General features: G+C 39.2%; 1 protein-coding gene across 2 annotated transcripts in view; it reads right to left on the reverse strand.

The window, feature by feature from the left end:
* The window catches only part of AMMECR1 (AMMECR nuclear protein 1), a gene marked incomplete at its 5' end in the record, with an annotated part of 110,770 nt that overhangs the window by 45,286 nt on the left and 46,811 nt on the right, over positions 1-18,673 (reverse strand). For both annotated transcript variants that reach the window (XM_082322914.1, XM_082322915.1), the window contains one exon: positions 667-777. In XM_082322914.1, the coding sequence (XP_082179040.1) occupies positions 667-777 (111 nt within the window). The remainder of the gene's footprint in view (positions 1-666; positions 778-18,673) is intronic.

Raw genomic sequence — 18,673 nt, forward strand, 5'->3', positions numbered from 1 at the left:
AAGTAGAAAGCTTGCTACTAGCTCTAGTGATAAACTTATTAGTTTTCACTCTATGCAAAGGAAATGGAACAATATTAAGGTGAATGAATTTAGGCGTACATCAAAAAATGAAGGATTATGCTGCCAGGGAGTGAAGGATTATCATCACTTACCTCCCTCATCCAGAAGCTTCCCACTCAGGGGCTGGGATGTATCTGAAGAGTAACATGTAATGGAAATTTGTAGCATTAAATTAACTGCAGCTGATTGGAAGCACCTGATGGAGAAGAGGTGAGAATACCTGCTGTTTTAGAAGTGTGAATAGGATAATCCCCAAATCTGACTTTCTGGTCTTCTGCCCTGACATTAACTATTAAGGTTAAAATTTGTCTGAACACTGGAAAAAATACTATAATAGTCAGTTACAATAAGCTACTGGAGAGTAGTTTTCCAGACCAATAAAAAGAAAAAAGGCTCAAGATATGGTTTTTTAACTGAAACCATAGCCTCATGACACCAGTAGTCAAATAACCAGGCAATACACCTAGCATCAAAAGGAGATACAATTTTTCATTGATCAGTACAGTGACACAGCCAAAAAACCCAAAACAAACCAAAGCACACCTATCATCTCCTCTGTAGGCTATTTAAATACGTAAGTCAAGGCTACAGAAAACAAAATCTTACCTAGTAAGTGTGTACTCCCTGAGTCCTGAATGCAGGTTCATGGCGGAAAAAGTACCTATGCATCCACGCAATCGTTTATCTCGACCAATCTTCCATGTTACAAACAGTGGGCTGTTTTAGGGAAGAAAAAAAAAAAAAAAAGACATGATCACAGAAGCAATATTGACAGTCGGTGTGAAACTTCAGCAAGAGTGCCCTTCCATTTTGTGCAATGGGGGACCAAATCTCTAAAATAACTGTATCTGAGCAGGCCGTAGTATTTGGAAATGTCCTTTGCAATTCTTTTGACTGTTCTAGAAACGTTGCTCACGTGATATAATAGAAAATAAGATTACTGGAATAGTTAACAGGCAGAATGAAACTGCTTGGTAACAGATATGATATGCTCAGTGTCTCTCACTGGTACCCATCAGCCTTCTCTTATGAATGGGAAAAGCCTCACCTTAGGCATCTGTACATAAGGAAGCCCTTACAGAAGGGGAAGGAAAAAAAAAAAATATATATATACCCCTGTCACACTAGCCACCCCTCCACCTGAACACAAATACTTTGGTCCTTAACACTGCTGGCAAGAAACTACCAGAGATCCTTGGAAGACAAGAAAATTTAGGGACACTCTCCAAACTTAAAGAACTGCCTGAGGAAAGGATATTTTCTCCATGAATCCCAAGGTAGTATTTAAGAATCTGAAAAATTACCAGGAGTGGAGCAAAATATCTAGTAAGTTGAACACGTCTCAATTACATGTGTGACACAAAGAAATACTTCTACTATCAAACAACTTTGTACCAATCTATACACTAAGTTAACAAGAAAGACAAACCATGCAACTTTTTGGGACCAAAGTCTTCCTTACAGTTCTAGGGCACTGCATCAATACACAAACAACAGAAAAACTACACAAACTTGAATTTCTCAAGGGAGTACACATGGCTCCTGGGTACCCAGTCCTCTCAACTCTAACAAAGGTTTCTAATCCTGAGATGAACAGGGACATGTAGAGAAGAAAAGCATATAAACTTTACTCTTTTTCCAGAAAGAAGACAAATCAAAGTGGATTACACAAACAAGAGTGCGCTTTCCCTTACTGTTAGGCTTAAAAAAAAAAAAAAAAAAATTAAATAGGCATTTCAGTTAAACAACTTGACACAGAGTATTCTTGATCACAAATAGGTTCACATTTCTGCCGAACAAGCAACCCCACCCTTCCCCCCCCCACTGCAGAGCACCTCCCCCTTAAATCCTGAAGTAAATCTGGTGTTAATTTTTGCGGAAAGTCGTAGGCCATTCAGGCATAAATATATATCATTCTTGATATGAAGCCTACAGCCACGCTGCGCTAAAGCTGACAGAAGCAAGGTGCATCTCTGACATTTAGAGCACCTGCGACCACCACACCCACACTTGAGGATGCACAACTGATTTCCCTCCAAAGTTATTTGATCAGGCACTGCTCTTCGGCATTATACACGTGTACAAACCATCGTGCTGAATTAATCTTGTTTTTCTTTATAGTTGTATCCTACACAGTGTCCTTACTCTATAGTCCGTGGGCATTGCTATGAAGATCAAGAAGTCTAAGATGAGGTAACCTACCTCAGGCTAGCATCTGAGAAGCAGGTTACAAAGCAAACATAACTACCACATGTGCCTTTAAGGAGGGGAGCAGACCTGGAAGCATAGATACAGTCAAAATTCACAAAAAGTCAAGTTGGCTGCATCAAAAAAATAAGAATAATCTTCTGTTAGTCCTTTCAGCTGCAAATAATGAGCAGATTTACAACAGTGCACTGTAAGATTAAAAACGCTGCACTGCAAGACGACCTGTGATAAGTATGTCTTGTCTGACTCCTCATCTGAAGGACCAGTAAAAATATAACCTGCAAGTTTCTCTGTATTTTGTGAAACAGAATCTCCCTTTCTAGCTATGCTGAGATTCTTAAGATATACTAAAGCTAAGAGCTTTATTATATGAGCAGATCAGTCACTGCACAACTGCACGGATCACTGCACAGTGTAACAGAGACGGATGTAACCATACGGGGGGTACGTGCATATAGGCACGTGTGTGGTTTTGGACCCTCAAGGAATAGCCCATATTCCTTTCCTCCTTCCACCCCATTCGCTTTGTCTGGTGTGGCACAAGATATTCATCGTGTGATGGCAGAAAAGGATATGCCCCTCAGTCTCTACAGCACTAATGCAGCAGCATCCAGTCCTCTCAAAACTTCCCCAAACCTGTTGTTATCGCCTGCTGGCACAGGAACCTCCTCCTTATTTGATTAAACTGGACAAGTTCCTTTCTTTCAATGACGATGAGTAGAAGAGGAAGCTGAAGTCATATCTTTCTTTTGGATTTGGATTTCCTTTTATTTCTTTTTGCCCCCCTCCCTTTTTTTAAGTTCTTTGGTAAAAACTGAAGAGCATAAAGCCAGAAGGGACTATTACCAAACATTTAGCAGAATGCAGGTTATTACACTATTCTCCATTCAGATCAACAGGCGGCATTTTACTAGCATTTTCAAGAAAGGTATCCCAGTTCCCCTAAATGGTATCAACAAAATTATTAGATGGTAATGGCACTGAAGACACTCTCTCCCCTTGCACAGAAACAAGCTTGAATAAGATTCAAACTGGACTTTAGGATTATTCTCTTGACCTTTACCTTTGGATTATGAGATTTATTAGCTGTAATACACTTAGTGGAGGGCTATAATTCAGGGAAACGTATACGCATTTACTTTCTTGTCAAAACGTAATTCCTTCTAGGATGCATCATTACTGCTACTTTAAAAGGACAATAGAAGAAAACATCCAGAGACCATCACTGAATGTCAAATAGATTACTGAAACATTTGCCTATGCTTTGAAGGTCCTTGTCAATGAGTACTAACAGAAAAAGTAAAGGTTATATACATAGATTTTTGTACTAGTGGTAGTAATAGTATAAACATACCGTTCAGACTAAATTTAAACCTCTATCCATTGGGTAAATGAACCACCACTGGTAGCCATACATCACAAAATCTGACTAAAGATGTTTTCCCAGCCTTTCAACTTCTGTATTCCCCCACACTTGCCTCTCTGTTTCCCAGGAGCCACTAAAGGTATCAGCATGCCTACGCGGCAGATATAAGCCTACTGAACAGAATTACTTTTCTTAATTACCATCACAGATGTCTTCAAAGTGTAATACGGACCAAAGGTTTAGAACAGTCAGTGACCCAAGAGGATTCTAACTCTTAAGATTCAAGAAAAAAGGCTGAAAGGGACCTTCAGGGCTTCTGTTATCATAAGGAATAATTATAAGTCTTAAAAATTGCTAGAAATAATGGGGACAAAACCCCCAAAATGAAAAATTAGAAGGTTGCCTCAGAACCTCACTGAAGTTCAGAACCTCTGGAAACATGCCGATTTCCTGCCAACATGTTTTCCCAGTCAGCTTGTACCTAGCTATTCTTGTGCCAACATTGTCCTTTAGTTTAAATAGTTCTTTTCCCGTCCTGGTTATTATTCCCCAAAGTATTTATAGAAAGAATTTGTATGCCTCGTCAGACTTCACTCTGCTGAGCTAAATGGGTTGTGTTCATTCGGTTTCCTCTCAAAGGGGATCTTTCCATTCTGACCATCACAGCTCTTCTCTACTCCTTTTTCCAGTTTAAATTCCCCTTCTTGAACATCAGTGTCCAGAACTGTACGCAGAATTACAGAGGAGGGGCTCGCACCTGCATTAATGCTTCCATCTCTGAACTAGAAACACTGACTGCTACATTTTAGGATTAATTCTCACAGTCTAATACAAAGTCCAAGTCTGCCATTCAAAACTTTACAGAACATTTCTAGTCTTAGACTAAACAAATACAATAGAAAACCTGCTCATAGAACCTAGACAAGCTATGCAGAGAAAAGAATTTGTTACTTTTTAGTGATGTTCTTTGGCTTTTTATTGGCATCCTTAGTTTCAGCTGCTTGCCTATTTTCTCCAAGCCTGCAATGCTTGTTTTAAAGCCAATAACCCACAAACAAACTCACCATCTAACACAACCACAAATCTGAGATCTGAGGCTAAGTGCCAAACTCTGCAGATATCAATGTCAAGAACAGCTAAGTAAATACATACATTTTCAACCTGAAAAAAAATCCTTATTTTCAATCTGTTACCTGCTTTTCTTAGAATAAAAAGGAGGTTTTTCATGAGCAACACATTGTTAGACCTAAAATGAAAATTTGCACCTCCAGGCACTTGAAAGAAAACAGAAGAGAACAACAGAAGAGAAAATCTTCAGTAAAAAGCAGAAGAGGCGGCAGATGCGATGCTAGGAGTCCCTTTTATCCAATGATGTACAGCAAGGATACGCATCACATGCTGGAGATCCGAGTCCTCTTTTTGCCTAAAGAAGTTTGAACCCACACATCCCACAAGAGTGGGAGAGCATACTGGGATGGAGTGTGCTCCCCTTTCTGACTCTGGCTCCCTCTTGATCTAGTATGAAGGCTGGGGGGGCGGGAGTGGTGGCGTTTGTTTGGTTTTTAAAAAAACATTCACTAAATCAGATGCTGCACTTCCCTGGGAGGGCTCTAACAATCAGCTTCAAGTAGCTCTCTTACTCAATTTAGGGTGAAGCATCTTATTAAAAAGCAAAATAGCTCCGAGCTTGGGAGTGAGCCCTCTTGAACCAAGAGACGCAGAAATTTACTTGTCTGATGGGTTATCCAGCTTCTCTTCATGGTGCCAGGAACCTCTGACAAACCCTGCTGACAGTGTTAGCAACAGGAGGGATACAGAGCACCTCGAATACTCAGTAGCTGAAAGATGGTGGAAGATATTTCAAACTGTACAGAAGCAGAAGGGACCAAATCCAGACCCTTAGAAGCATCTGTAAATATCTTAATCATTCTTCTTTCGTAAGAGTCTGTATTTTGTGATTTTTTCTTTGTTTGTGAGCCAGACACTGAAAAAATATTTCCATCTAAAACTATTTACAGGTGCCACAGCAAATTCACAAGCAACCTGAAGACTATAAACTTTCCATCCAGCCATTGCCTTATTTACTATTTATTGAAAAGTCCTGCCCAGCTCTAACCTAAATAGCAGGCAACTTTTTCAGTTACTTGCTAGAGGTTGTCAGGCACTACTCCAGCAAAACCAGCTGATCATATATATTGTTTTTCCCTACTTTCAGTTGCAAAACTCAATTAAAGAGACAGTTGCAACACAGTAAGAGTTTAAACTAATATTGCCTCCTTATATACAACTGGTGTCATCAAAAGGGGCATACATACATATGAATAATGAAATATTGAATACTACTGAAATACTACTACTACTACTGAAATAATGCATGTATCCAACACCCTAAATGCTGATCGTAAAGGCTAGCCAGAAAATGGGTGGCTGAAGCACAGGAGCATGGGTCACCCGATCAGAGTGCTGCCCCATGCGTCCCTTCAGCTACTATTACACTATTTTCATTAATGAAGAAACTAGGACAGCCCCGTACTTTACTTGAGCATTAATGTGTTACAACTTTAGGAGAATTGTAGCATTTCACACGAAGGTCGCAAGGTACAAACCTATATAAACATTGAAAGAACATATAAAATAGTCTCTGATACACCATGCTTACCGGTGCCCTAAGCATGTTTCTTCTTAATGACTTACAATCAAAATCATCTAAACCAGTTATTGACCTGCTTGCTATATGTTACTGAAAATATTTGGACTGAAAGCAAAAGTGTGCAAGCTATTTTAGTAATCAGTCAGCTATGACAGTAAGAGTCAGCATGCCAATAACTTACACTGACATCATGTAGAAAGCACTGTTAAAAATATCCTCGTTTAATATAAAGCAGCACTGGATACAAGCTGCCTTTTATTTACCAGTACATTTAATAAAAAAGTGAAGGGATTCTTTAAGTTGGGGTGTGGGGGTTGAAGGCAAGAAGTGTGAATACATTGGTCTTTTTCTGGTACCATCAGAAGCAGTATGAAAAGTTTCTCTTCCTTGCTATGGATAGGGAGGAAAAGAAAGGGCAGGAAAGTGGGAAGAATAGCAGAAAGGAAGGGTAACATATCAAGAATATTTCTCTACTTTATAAAAGATGAGTGAGAACTTTTTTGGTTTCACTTGAAGACTTGAAAAGTAATAAAAAAAACTTGTAGGACTTTGAAGTGAAAAGGATTAAACTCGATGAACTGAGAGGTAAAATGATATTTAGACAGATATTTTAATTATGGTTATTTAACCTACCATCTTTTATAACCAGAGAAGGGAAGAAAGTCTCTACAGCCCTAATGTTACTTGACACCCAGGGCTGTAAGATCAGACACGTGGAAAAGTCAGCACACTCATCCCTTTGTAAGACCAAAGTGCTTCACTTCAGCTCCAAGGGTTCCCAAGCTACAACACGCCCAGAAAGTACCCTAAACAAGCAAAGCTGCAAGGGCAGTGTTTTCCTTTTTGTTTTACACAAGTGAGCAAGCTATTGTTCCTAAATTCTAGAAATTTTAACATTTATATTTTTTTTAACATAAAGCTTACTCTATCTTATTTGGGATCACGCTACGCCTTCAAATAATGCTAAACCCTCATGTAATACTGTTTCAAACTAGAAGCATGTGGAGAAAGAGAAGTTAAAGTTCATCATTAGAACAGTATGCTGCGATCCCTCGCACAAGCAATGCCAGCCTCATGCAGAATCACGGAAAGCAGCCTCCCTGCTAACTGATGCACTCTAAACTTTGTTATACTCCAGGCTGTGACATTTCCAGATGTCACAATCCAGTGAGCTAATTCACATTACTCAATATGAGAGAGAATACAGCTCACTAATGGAGGCGGCGGGAACACGTCCACTGATAGCTTTATCAAGGGCATCTGTACATACGCTCCGAGGCACAGGAGGGGGGCAGATATGTTGAAAGTATCTAGTTTGTGATGAAAGAGGAAACTTGATGGATGATATTATGGAGCTGGTCAACAACAACAACAAAATCTGGTGAGTGTCTTTCTGCAACAGTCATACAAGCACACAATGTAGTGCGAGGACATTTTAGCTTACCAGATACATTCTGGAAAAAATCTGGTAAGACACAAGAAAGTCAAGACAGGAGTTCATGAACCTCCAAAGGGGAATAAGGAAGAATGGCAACACCCCCTCCCCCCCAAATTTATAAAGACAGAATTTGACAAATGTAGACAATTAATACATACGATTTTCTGGAAGACAAGAGAAGCAAGAAAAGAAAGAAAAGGTCAGTAGCTCCTCACAGGAAAGGAAACATCCTCAAAGGAAACGGGCACAAGTGCAAGAAAGACCAACAATCGCAGTAATAGATCCACTTGGAGAAATTAGAAATAAATCAGGTTACTGAAAAGAAAGACAGAAAAACAGCAAAGCACTAGAAAAAGAGGCACAATTAAGACAATCAATTTGCAACATGATATATGAATATTAACGAGTATAAAGGCAAGACAGCTATCATTTATGAGAAGAAAGAGGAAGACAAGGAAATGGTTGGCCAGCTACTTAACTCGGAGACTTAGGGGAACATCTGGCAACAGAAGATGCCAAGAAACCCAAACTGTAAAATGCTCAATTTAAAAAATCCTAATGGTAAGAAACATGAATGCTGGAACTGACTGCCTGGGAGGACGTGCAGCTGCCATCACCAGTGTATCCTCAAAGGCCTCCAAAACCAGGCCAGTGTCAGGAATACTGTAAATATATTCGATTCCACCCTTTAACAAGAGACAAGACCAAACGGCCTCCTGATGTTTACTGCCGACTTGTTTTCTGATTTTGTACGATGCAATGTAAGAGAACAAAGGGACAATTCACAGGCGAAACTATCTGTTAAATTGTAGGAGAGACAATTGTCATTACAAACCTCCAGGAATGGAGGTTTTTTTCCCAGTGGGGGAAAAAAAAAATCTGCGAAAAAACACATTTATCTTACACTTCTGTATGTTTCCTTCTATGTTGCAGTATTACAGAAGCGAGTAGAGAAAGAGAGATATGTAACATTAACCACATTCTAAAGATCAGAAAACATTAATTTATTGCTTCAAAGAACGTAAGACCGAGTAGCTTCAGCGAGGTTCAAGGTGCTATTCAACATTTTCTTGACTGTATAAGCACTTTCTGAATCAATAACAGAAGCCAGTTTCTTCAGCAACTTATCTACAAGTTCAAAGTGGGCTCTGAAGTAAAAATTTAGAGAAGTCCATGGATGTTTTTCCTTTTCTGAAAGCCAATATAAAGAGCCTTTTAGGTGAAGGGTAAGTATCACTTTTTTTTTTCTAGAATTAGCTCACCTTAAAGACTTTCGTTTCTCCTTCAGCCTAGTTAGACTAGATGCAAACAAAAAGCTAGTTTTTCCACTACAGTGCCACTTAACACATAGTTTCACATGAGTCAAAAAAGGCACTATTTGCTTGGCTACTTTTACACAATCGGAAAAAGAATTAGCTACCGAATAAAGTATTTGAAATTCATTACCCTGCCTGTGTCCAATTACACACGTACACACAAAGAAAAGCAACTTACAGGATAATGACTTCATCTAACAAAATTCATAAAGACTGGAGCATGTCAAAAAACCCCATAGATTTCCCTGAACAGGAGGAAATTTATTCTGTGATAACATTCTTCTTCCTTGTGGGAGATATGCTGAGATTCTTAAAAACAGTCTATATTGCATTACTCCTTCAACACATTTAGTCAATGAAGAAGGTTCATTATTGCCAATACATGATGATCCGAAGACAATCACCACAATCTCCTGGCTTCAGAAGCTGGAAGCAAGATTTGCAATTTTTTTATTTAAAATACCATATAATTACTGAAAAAGCTATTTAATACTTCTGAAGGCATAGCATATTCTTTCAGTCATTCTGAGGACTAAATGATCAAATGAGCAACTCTTCCAACTACTGTATTTCAGAAACAAACATTTAGAGATTTCTTTCTTTACCCATACAACAAACTTAGTATATTTGGTGGTTTTCCTGAAATCATTACATGCCTCACAATCAAAACCTGAGCTACTAGGTGTGAATTTGTTAGCAAGTTCTGCTTACCTAAGCAGCTAATCTTAAGGAAGGTCAGAAAGCAGCTACTATTTTAAGAAAATCTAGTTTAGACAACAGTATAATCAGGGTTAAAAATAAGAGGACTGCTTACTGGTAGGTCATTTTCTAAAGTGAACCTATACCACCTTAATTGAGATTGCATTCAATATATTAAAATTCATTTTAAAAATGGGCATAAACTCACAAATGCAGCCAGATGATGTGGCTGTTCATTTGGCTGCAAGGCCAGTGCTGCTGTTCTTGTATACTATATTAGACCAGCTGAGGCAATATGGGCAGCATTCCAGAAAAGAGAAGGTAAAAGTAACAATTTACAAGGGGGGGGGGACGACAACTTTTAGGTATGCCCAGATTGGATGCTGAGTCAAACACTACTCTGTATTTGCACGTTCTCCCTCCAACTCTCTCAAGACAATCCATCAACTTCATGAAGCAAATTGAGTTTCAATGACATATGTTCTTAAGTTTGCTGCTCACTTTGCTAAAATAAATATTTACATGTAACAAAATCCAGAACAACTCAGAAATCACACAAGTTGGTTATGTAGGCTTATTTAGCACTGCTAAAAAAAGATTTGAATATTTACAGTTCCTCAGAGAAAAAAATTGACAGTAAAAGTTACATTCTACACAAGCAGAGAATCGCAGCTCAGGACAAAACCAGTTTTACCCACCTCTGTACTCAAGACAGTTTTTAACATTGCCAGCCCACCCGCGTGTTTGAAACTGAACGTAAGGACTTGCAGCATGACATAACTGCACTTTCAAGAAAAAACCTTCAAAATCGTAACATCCCCCACCGAGATACTCCTCAGGGCGGTACGGGTGGCAACGTCAGAGCACTTAGTCTGCAGCACCACAGGGCACCTGGAAATTCCTCAGGATGGCCCCTTCCATACAGGTCATCTAATTACTCCCTTCGTTGCTTAGAGTTACTGATGCATCTTTAAGTCTATATATCTTGTTTTAGGGTGAGACACTTGAATTTTCCTCTAAAATTGAACGTTTCTTCCCCAAATTCCCATAATGACAACCTCAACTGGGTATAAATTGAGTTTGTATGAGGGACTGATTTGTCATGGTGTCTGCACAGACACACAGCTGAGCAGGCATACACTAACCAAGAGGACATACCGGTTAATCAGCTCATCCTGCTTCGAACTACAATGCTTCGACAATGTTCCACCTGCAGTTCTTGTCCACCACAAACCCAAGATCATCAAGCAGTTTTATATCTCAATCAGCAGATATCAGGTTTATGTATCTGGATAGCTGCTAAATCATTAAGTTAAATTATCTAGAACTGAGTATCTTCAGAACATCAATCCTTAGGGCTGTACTTTAGCCACTAAAGTCATTTGTATTTCCAAGACATTAAGATCAAGTTTAAGTGAGGATCCAACACAGATCCTATGCAGTTAGGCCAGAAAGGATACGGACATGGCAATATGTTTTAATCAAGATATTTTTTTAATTTAGGGGGAAAAAAAAAAGACCAAACTTAAAAATATTTCTAGCCCATAGAGCTGTGGAGAGAGCTTTCCAAGTATTAGCCAATGCAATATCACAAGGTTATTCCAGCACCTTGGCTGCCGATCTTAGCAACAGCAGTGTTAACACAGCCTTAATGTTTACTATTTCTTGTCAGAACCATGCATGCAACAGGGAAATCATTAGTCATTTCAGATTGAAAATACTCTTTGCAATGATGAAGACATGAAGGGGCATGAAGGGGCACGATGAGGGCATGAAGCAGTCATCCACACAAAAGAGGGACAGGAGGACCTGATTTGAGAGTAGACATAATTTGAGAGTAGACATGAGGAAAAAATGGCAAGGAGAAGTAAAATGGAAAACTCACAGCTCTTCCAGAAGACTGTGGAAGGGAAGGAACAGTGGGGAAAGAAAAGAGTTTTTTGATCCTCCTCCGAATGCCGAGTAGGAGTCTGCTAGAAAGGAACTATCAGAATGGAACAAGGGGTTACATCCTCTTTAAAACACAGTAATTGTGATGCCAAGGCTCCTCACCAGGGTATTATCGCAGTACTTTCTGTGATCATGCACACCATGATCCCCTGCTCTTCCACATTTACCTCTGACTAGTCAGTTTAGCCTTCTACCTTGTGAACTTCTGCTAATCCTACCCAAGTCCTGACCAGCAAGGTAAACACACAAACATGCTCGCCAAAACCAACCAACCAACCATCTCTATTTCAACATCAAAAATCACTAAAGACAATAAATAATCAGCTTTGCTTTTTTTAAAAGGCTTATTGTTTTATACATATTCTTTCTATTAAAGGTGCCTACAAGTCTCAGGCCCAGAGGGAGAAATGCAGCTTGAAGCAGACATCCCTCAGCTCCTGTCCAGGCGAGCATGCTTATCTGAGCCATACAGTGCTATACATGTGAAAGCAGATAGCATGGCTCTGCGCTTGGCCTAGCTGATTCTGGCTCTTATTAAGCACTAGATCATGAATTGCTGAACTGTACACTTTTGTAACAAAGCCATAACCACATAACACCACTCTGATCAGCATTACCAGCCTCACACAATTTGAGATGTGACAAGGTATGACAGAATGGGAATAAATGACCAAATTCACAATTTATTCAATGAACACTACAGAAATACAGCAGTAACAGGCACTGTTGATACTGCTCAAGGTAAAGGTGATGGTGATGAAAGGCAGGTGTGAGTTTGGACTCGCCAGCTCCCATCTCTCGCCAAGCCAGGCAACCCTCCAACCCACGGGATGCCAGCCTTCTCTGCAGCCCAGCATCAGAATGGCAGGGATGGAGAAGCCACAGAAGCCCACCTCTGCACAGCTCCTCACGGGAAGTAGTAGGGCACTCATGTATCCTCAATACCAAACACCATTGGTATATACAAATTTAAAAAACAACTGTTTATTTGGGAACTGACAGCTTAAGTGTGTACTCCTGCCTCCATCAGACTCTGAACTCATTACACTTCAAAATTCATTCTTCTGCTCATCGTGCTCATTTCTGTATTTCATGTATTTTTATCCTTCATTTCCCTTCCCCCTCCCCTTCCATCTCCTTTTCCATTTCTGTCCTCTCTCCATCTTTTTCATACTTAACCTATCTCCCTTTGTGACCAGCTTTTGAAACAGGGGGAGAAGAAAAAGTAACACAAGTTATTGCATTCCACATGCCCATTACAAGTCAGTGAGGGTCGAGGCCTTTCTCCCTAAATGGGTCGCTATTTGCTTTCATAAATTCTGGAACCCTCATTTTGATTAAAACCTCTGGAGCATTCAGCACGTTCCCAAAAACTCAGTAAAAAGTTATGAGAAAGTGGATTTTGAATTTTGGAATGCAAACATGAAGACTTAACTCCTCTTACCAAAATAATGCTTAATCTTTCAAGACGGTACACATGCTTATTAAACACATCCAGAGCAAGGACTGTACCTCCAGATAAACTTTTGCTCTCCTGTCAAAAGCAACCAAGAACAAGTGTCAACTTATTCTAGGTTATTAAGATACCACAATTTGTAACATTTAATAAAATTATATAATAATATGTATATTTACATTATAAAATTGTTCACATCTATGCTGACCTACTTAAGAAAATTTGTTTTCCCCTATTGCACAATTATGAACCAGGGCAGAAAAACCAGACTTTATGAAGTTAATAAATCAATTCAGTGTCATTATAAATTATTAACATTATTACTTCAGAGTCTGCGGTCACCTGATTATGACTTTCTATGGGGTATATTTAAATATTTCTAAGAAATATAATTTTGATTCCCAATACCTTTATCATGAGTCATACATTACACTTCTTTTAATCGACTCAAACTAACTTCAGATTATACATTGAAACTATTGTTTTGTTAACAAAAACTATTCACAAAAACTATTAAAGCAAAGCTGGTATTTTCTCCCTGGCTATTCCTACCTTTCTTATACCCCAGAAGACATTAAAGGATTTTATGTTCCATTTCGTAGCAGGAGACAGAAAAACCAGGAAAATACTGCATTTGATCCAATAAATAGTTTGCATCAAGTAACTCTGGCTACATTTTAAGTGTTTTGAACTTGATAGGTCCCAGCCAAAGTCACCTCCCCACCCAATTTTCAAAGAAAGTGAGCAACTTAAAACCACATGCTGGTCCCATATCTAAAAATGAGCTCAAAACCCATGTACCCCATGCTCAAGTGTAGTCAAATTAACAAACATGTTAACAAATTAACAAGTGTTCAAATTAACAAGCACTTAAAAGGACTGGCACTACTTATCCTCCCCCAGCAACACCATGCAGTCTCCTCCTCCGGAGGAGCTAGTAGTCCCAAATTAGAGATACTAACATTAAAGAAAAACATTTTAAAGGATGCAACACAGTCACCCTAAAAACATACTTGGAAGCTTTGCAAGTCAAAAGTTGAAACAATTTCAGTACCGCTAAAGATCTCATGTGTAGTTTATGATCATTCTACTTACAAACTGGAATTGAGACAAAATATTTCCAGTGAAAGCATTTTCCTTCGAATAGACCTTTTTTTGCAATTAATGCTTTGAAAGGATTCAGCAGAACCCTTGCCTAAAATTCCATGAAGTAAAATATATCCAAACCCAAATGTTTTAAGAACACCACATCCAACATGTTTTAGAAAGCTGCACAAGGTCCCCAGAACTTCTACCTTGTAGAAGAATAGTGAAGACAACGCTGAAGAGATCAGATAAGAATAGCTCCAGCTCCTAGATTCTTTCTTTCCTTAGAAGTCACTAGCAAGAATGCAGCAAACATTAGTTTTGAGGTGCTAGTATAATGTTTCTCCTTCTATCACCAGCAGGATGATTCAGGCATAAAATTAGTTTTGAAAATTGAGAGAGAAAAGCATTCCCTGGGCACTAAAAGCCTGGAAGTTTAGCGCCACAGCACCATTTCCATTCTTCTAAGAGAGCAAGCGATTCCATGCTCACACGTAGTTGCTGCATATTAACTACAAACCAAAAGCCAGAGAATATTGTTTTGCATAGATTTCAGACAGCAGCTTAACACACAACTCCTACCTTTATAGTCGACACATACTATGTTAAAAGAAAGTCTGTTCTCATTGCCAACAAAGATACTGAATTTTTCCTTCCGATTACTTGACAGTTTTACCCAAACTGCCAGTGACCATTAGCAATGGGGATGCCGGGTTTTCATAACTTGTTTTTTGGTGTTTTGGGTTGGCGTTTTTTTTTTTGTTTGGTTGGGTTTTTTTGTTCTGCTGAAATATTACCTGAAGCAGTTAGTCAAGACATCAGTGAAAACCAGGAGTTGTAGTTATTAAAAGGTCACACAAAATTTTATTAGAGCTGTAACTGCGATTCTCCTGCTACAGACAAATCATAACTTACGTTTTAATGTATTTCAGCTAATTGTGAGACACGTTCTTTCAAAATATGAGATGAATGAGTAGAACCAGGCAGAAATGTATGCAATTTGTTCTGAAAAATAACTTTGTTAATGCAATTCACATACTTTATACATACAAGACACTAGACATACAGTCATAAAGGCATCCATTTGGATCTTTAAAATGCTTTTTGTTAGTTGCCAAATGCATGATGCGTGCTGAGACATAAGCACCTAGGGGCACAACATAAACAGCTGAACAAAAAAATTTATGCCAATAACTGAGAATTTGCCAAGCCTGTAAGAAAATAACACACAGGAGTTTTCTGCTTAAGTGGAATTTAGTTCAAAGGAATAAGAAATATTTCAAGAAACGTAAGAAAAAAATGGAACTACACAGGATTTTTTTTATAGCAGTAATATGTTACAAAACTTATATGCCAAGGTGTCAGCTGACAGGAGAGACTGCAATTCAGCCAAATATTCAAAACTATTCCTTTAAACATCATTGATCACTCTTCATGTTAAACTACATATTCTAAAGGTCTACTGCATAACAGTAGCTTGCCAAAGACTTGAAACACTAGGAACTGTACAACAACTAGACACATGAGAGTATACCTGAATATTTTTAAAATGCATAACTTTGAAAATTTAATAACCATTCGATTATTTTGGTACAGGTTTTAAGAAGCTCATGACAATGTTGCAAGACAAGCTAAAAAAAACAAGCCTCAGCAGAATTTGAATTTGCCCTCTAATTTAGACTTCACTAACTCCACAGTTGGAATAAATTAATCTTTTGGATCACAAGAATTACTATTAAATCAATGCACTCTAGATTGCACTATTTGTACAGAACTTAGCCATGTAATTCAACCAATGAGACAACGGTTCAAAGGCAGACTAAATACAGTGCTGGAATTAGAGCCAAATGGAATTCACATTTTTGTCACAGAAAAGACATACTAAAGACAGCACTTTTGAGACTGACAAAGATGATTCAAAATCAGGGAGTTCTCCCTGGTTTGAAAGTAATGTCTGCTATGGAGACTGGATGTTTTTAAGTAAGACAGACATCTGTCAGTCAGCATAGGTATAAAATACAGAGATATCATGCCTTCAGATGAACTAGATGATCTCTCAATGTCTTTCCACCCCTTAAATCACAAATGACTGCATAGATGGTTGAGTAACAGTGAAGTTCAGAGCTGTTGCTTAAACAAAAACAGCCTCGCCCAACCTTCCCATCCCCAGACAGATAGCCTCCAATCTTGTTCCAGAACAAACGTGTTGATTCGGGAACTGATCTGGTTAAAAACATCTCTCTCTCCTTTTTTCCAGTTTAACTTAGACCAAGCTTGCTTCTCTGCTCTGCTTCACTGTGCAGGAGCACCTGCAGCAACGTCAGCTCAAAAAGAGAGGAAGAGGCAAAAGGGGCAGTGAAAAACGGCAAGGATGATGACTGTTTACATCTGCACTGCACAAGAAGAAATGCACGCAGTACAGCTTAATCGAAAAGGAATAGCAGTAAGATTTTTAAAGAAAGATAATTACTTTTATTAGACCAGCCTATATTGCTGGAAAAAGCAGAGGAGCTTTCAGACACATTGCTGCTTTAGCAGATTAGGCAAAGCACAAGACAGAACAAAACTGCTCATCATGTAAACATAACCATGCAAACCTTGAGCAAGGAAAGCACTTAGTGTTTAAGCAACAGAGAAGCGTGCTAACAACAGGCCAGATGACCAGTCACTGGTCCCTTTGGAAGAGGGATAACCTGCAGTTAGTGACAGAACGATGCAGCGACGCATAGAGCCAGTGTATCTAACTGAGGTCCCAATTTTCAGTACGCAGCAGGCGTGCCTTAGTTACTATCAGACATCAAGATAACAGACAAAGCATCATCTTCTGAGCAAGTATACTGGTTACTACATGCTATCACTAGCCATACAATTAGACAACCAATAAACACAAAGACACTAGCTCTAGTATAGGAAATTATTGGAGGATACGGCAGCGTATTTACAGGCTTCTCCTGTTCTTATATTCTTCCAGCAGTATATGCCATTGGCCATCCCTGGGAGACAACACACAGGGCTAAGTGGATCCTCATTTGGGACATCAGGTCTTTCACTGTCTCTTATCAAACACAAGTTCACACAGATACAGAGATGCTGTCTGCAATACAGTAATTCTGCTTGCAAAAAATGCCCTTTTTATATGAAGACTGACAACTTTAGGGTTATGCTTTCATCAATCTAAAAAGTTAAAAAAAAAAAACCAAAACACAAACAAACCAAACCACAAAACACTGCCTCGTATGAACCTCAGTGCAGTTTTATTACTGATAACCAGCAAGGCCGCTGAAAAAGGCACTCTCATGTTGCCTGCTTGTTTTCTGTTCCATGCTTCATCATGTCTTTTGCTATCTCAAGCATTCATGAGGTCATAAGTTGGGTCAGAGCTAATCTCTTAGAAACAATCCACCCTCCAGTTGATATTACTGTGTCCTGTTGAACTAGGGATCCTCTTTGTAGCAGACAGACTTAAAGACTAGGATGAAGCAGGCAGGGGTATCGGACGACTTTACTAGACACACAGCTAGCTGTATCTGTGGCATCTGACAATCAGTTGGCACACCGCCCATCAGATGCAAAGGTAGCAACCTCACAGGGCATCTACATTGACTACTTAGTGATTCAGCAAAGAAAACAGTAGTCCACAGGATCCATGCTAGTAACAGTAGCGTGTGGAAACACAGGATGGATGCTCTGGAGAGTAAGCTCAGGTCATTGGGCAGAGAATTCAGAATTTTCATGGTGTTATTTTCCGAAATGCTGCCAGTTCCACATGCGAGGTCTGAGAGGGAGGCTGAGATACAAAGTCAATCAAACAGAGGGAAAGGATTTAGGTGATGGGAACAGGAAGAACTTGTTAGGCATGCACGTTAGTCACGCCAGAGTTAGCCCGACTGGCGTGCTAATGAAGAGTTCTGGAACTTACAAACACTTCTATGCTATGCTAGAAGTTTCAGAAGTAACACATGGGAAGCCCAAATGCTTGGCCTCACCTGACACCCTCAAAGTAACAAGCATCTCCAAGACTCGGTGGAAGGAGGACAAATCAATACAGTATAGCGCCGAGAGGCTACCAGCTTACTCAGCAATTCCAACAGGAACGACAAAGAACAGGCAGGTGGGGAATGGCACCGTACATGAAGGACCTATAAACGTTTAATGGCATAAAGTATTACATGAGAAGAAAACCCCAATGAACTTCTTATGGTAGAAGTTGCATAATCAAGTAATAAAGACATATCATCAACTGTACTACCAGTTCAGGGAGACTATAAAGTTGCAAGTTTAGAAAAGGTAATAACAGTGGGCAACTGAAATCTCCTGATATAAAGTGGACCCTGTGCCTCATCAGAATGACATGTAGAGAATTCCCTCCCTCCCCCAAGTAATGACTGCCTCCTTCGAAATTAGTGCTAGGACCTACATGAAAAGATGCCATTTTTGGTTTGGT

Source organism: Platalea leucorodia (genome assembly GCF_965183815.1).
Source record: "Platalea leucorodia genome assembly, chromosome: 10".
Lineage (NCBI taxonomy): Eukaryota > Metazoa > Chordata > Aves > Pelecaniformes > Threskiornithidae > Platalea > Platalea leucorodia.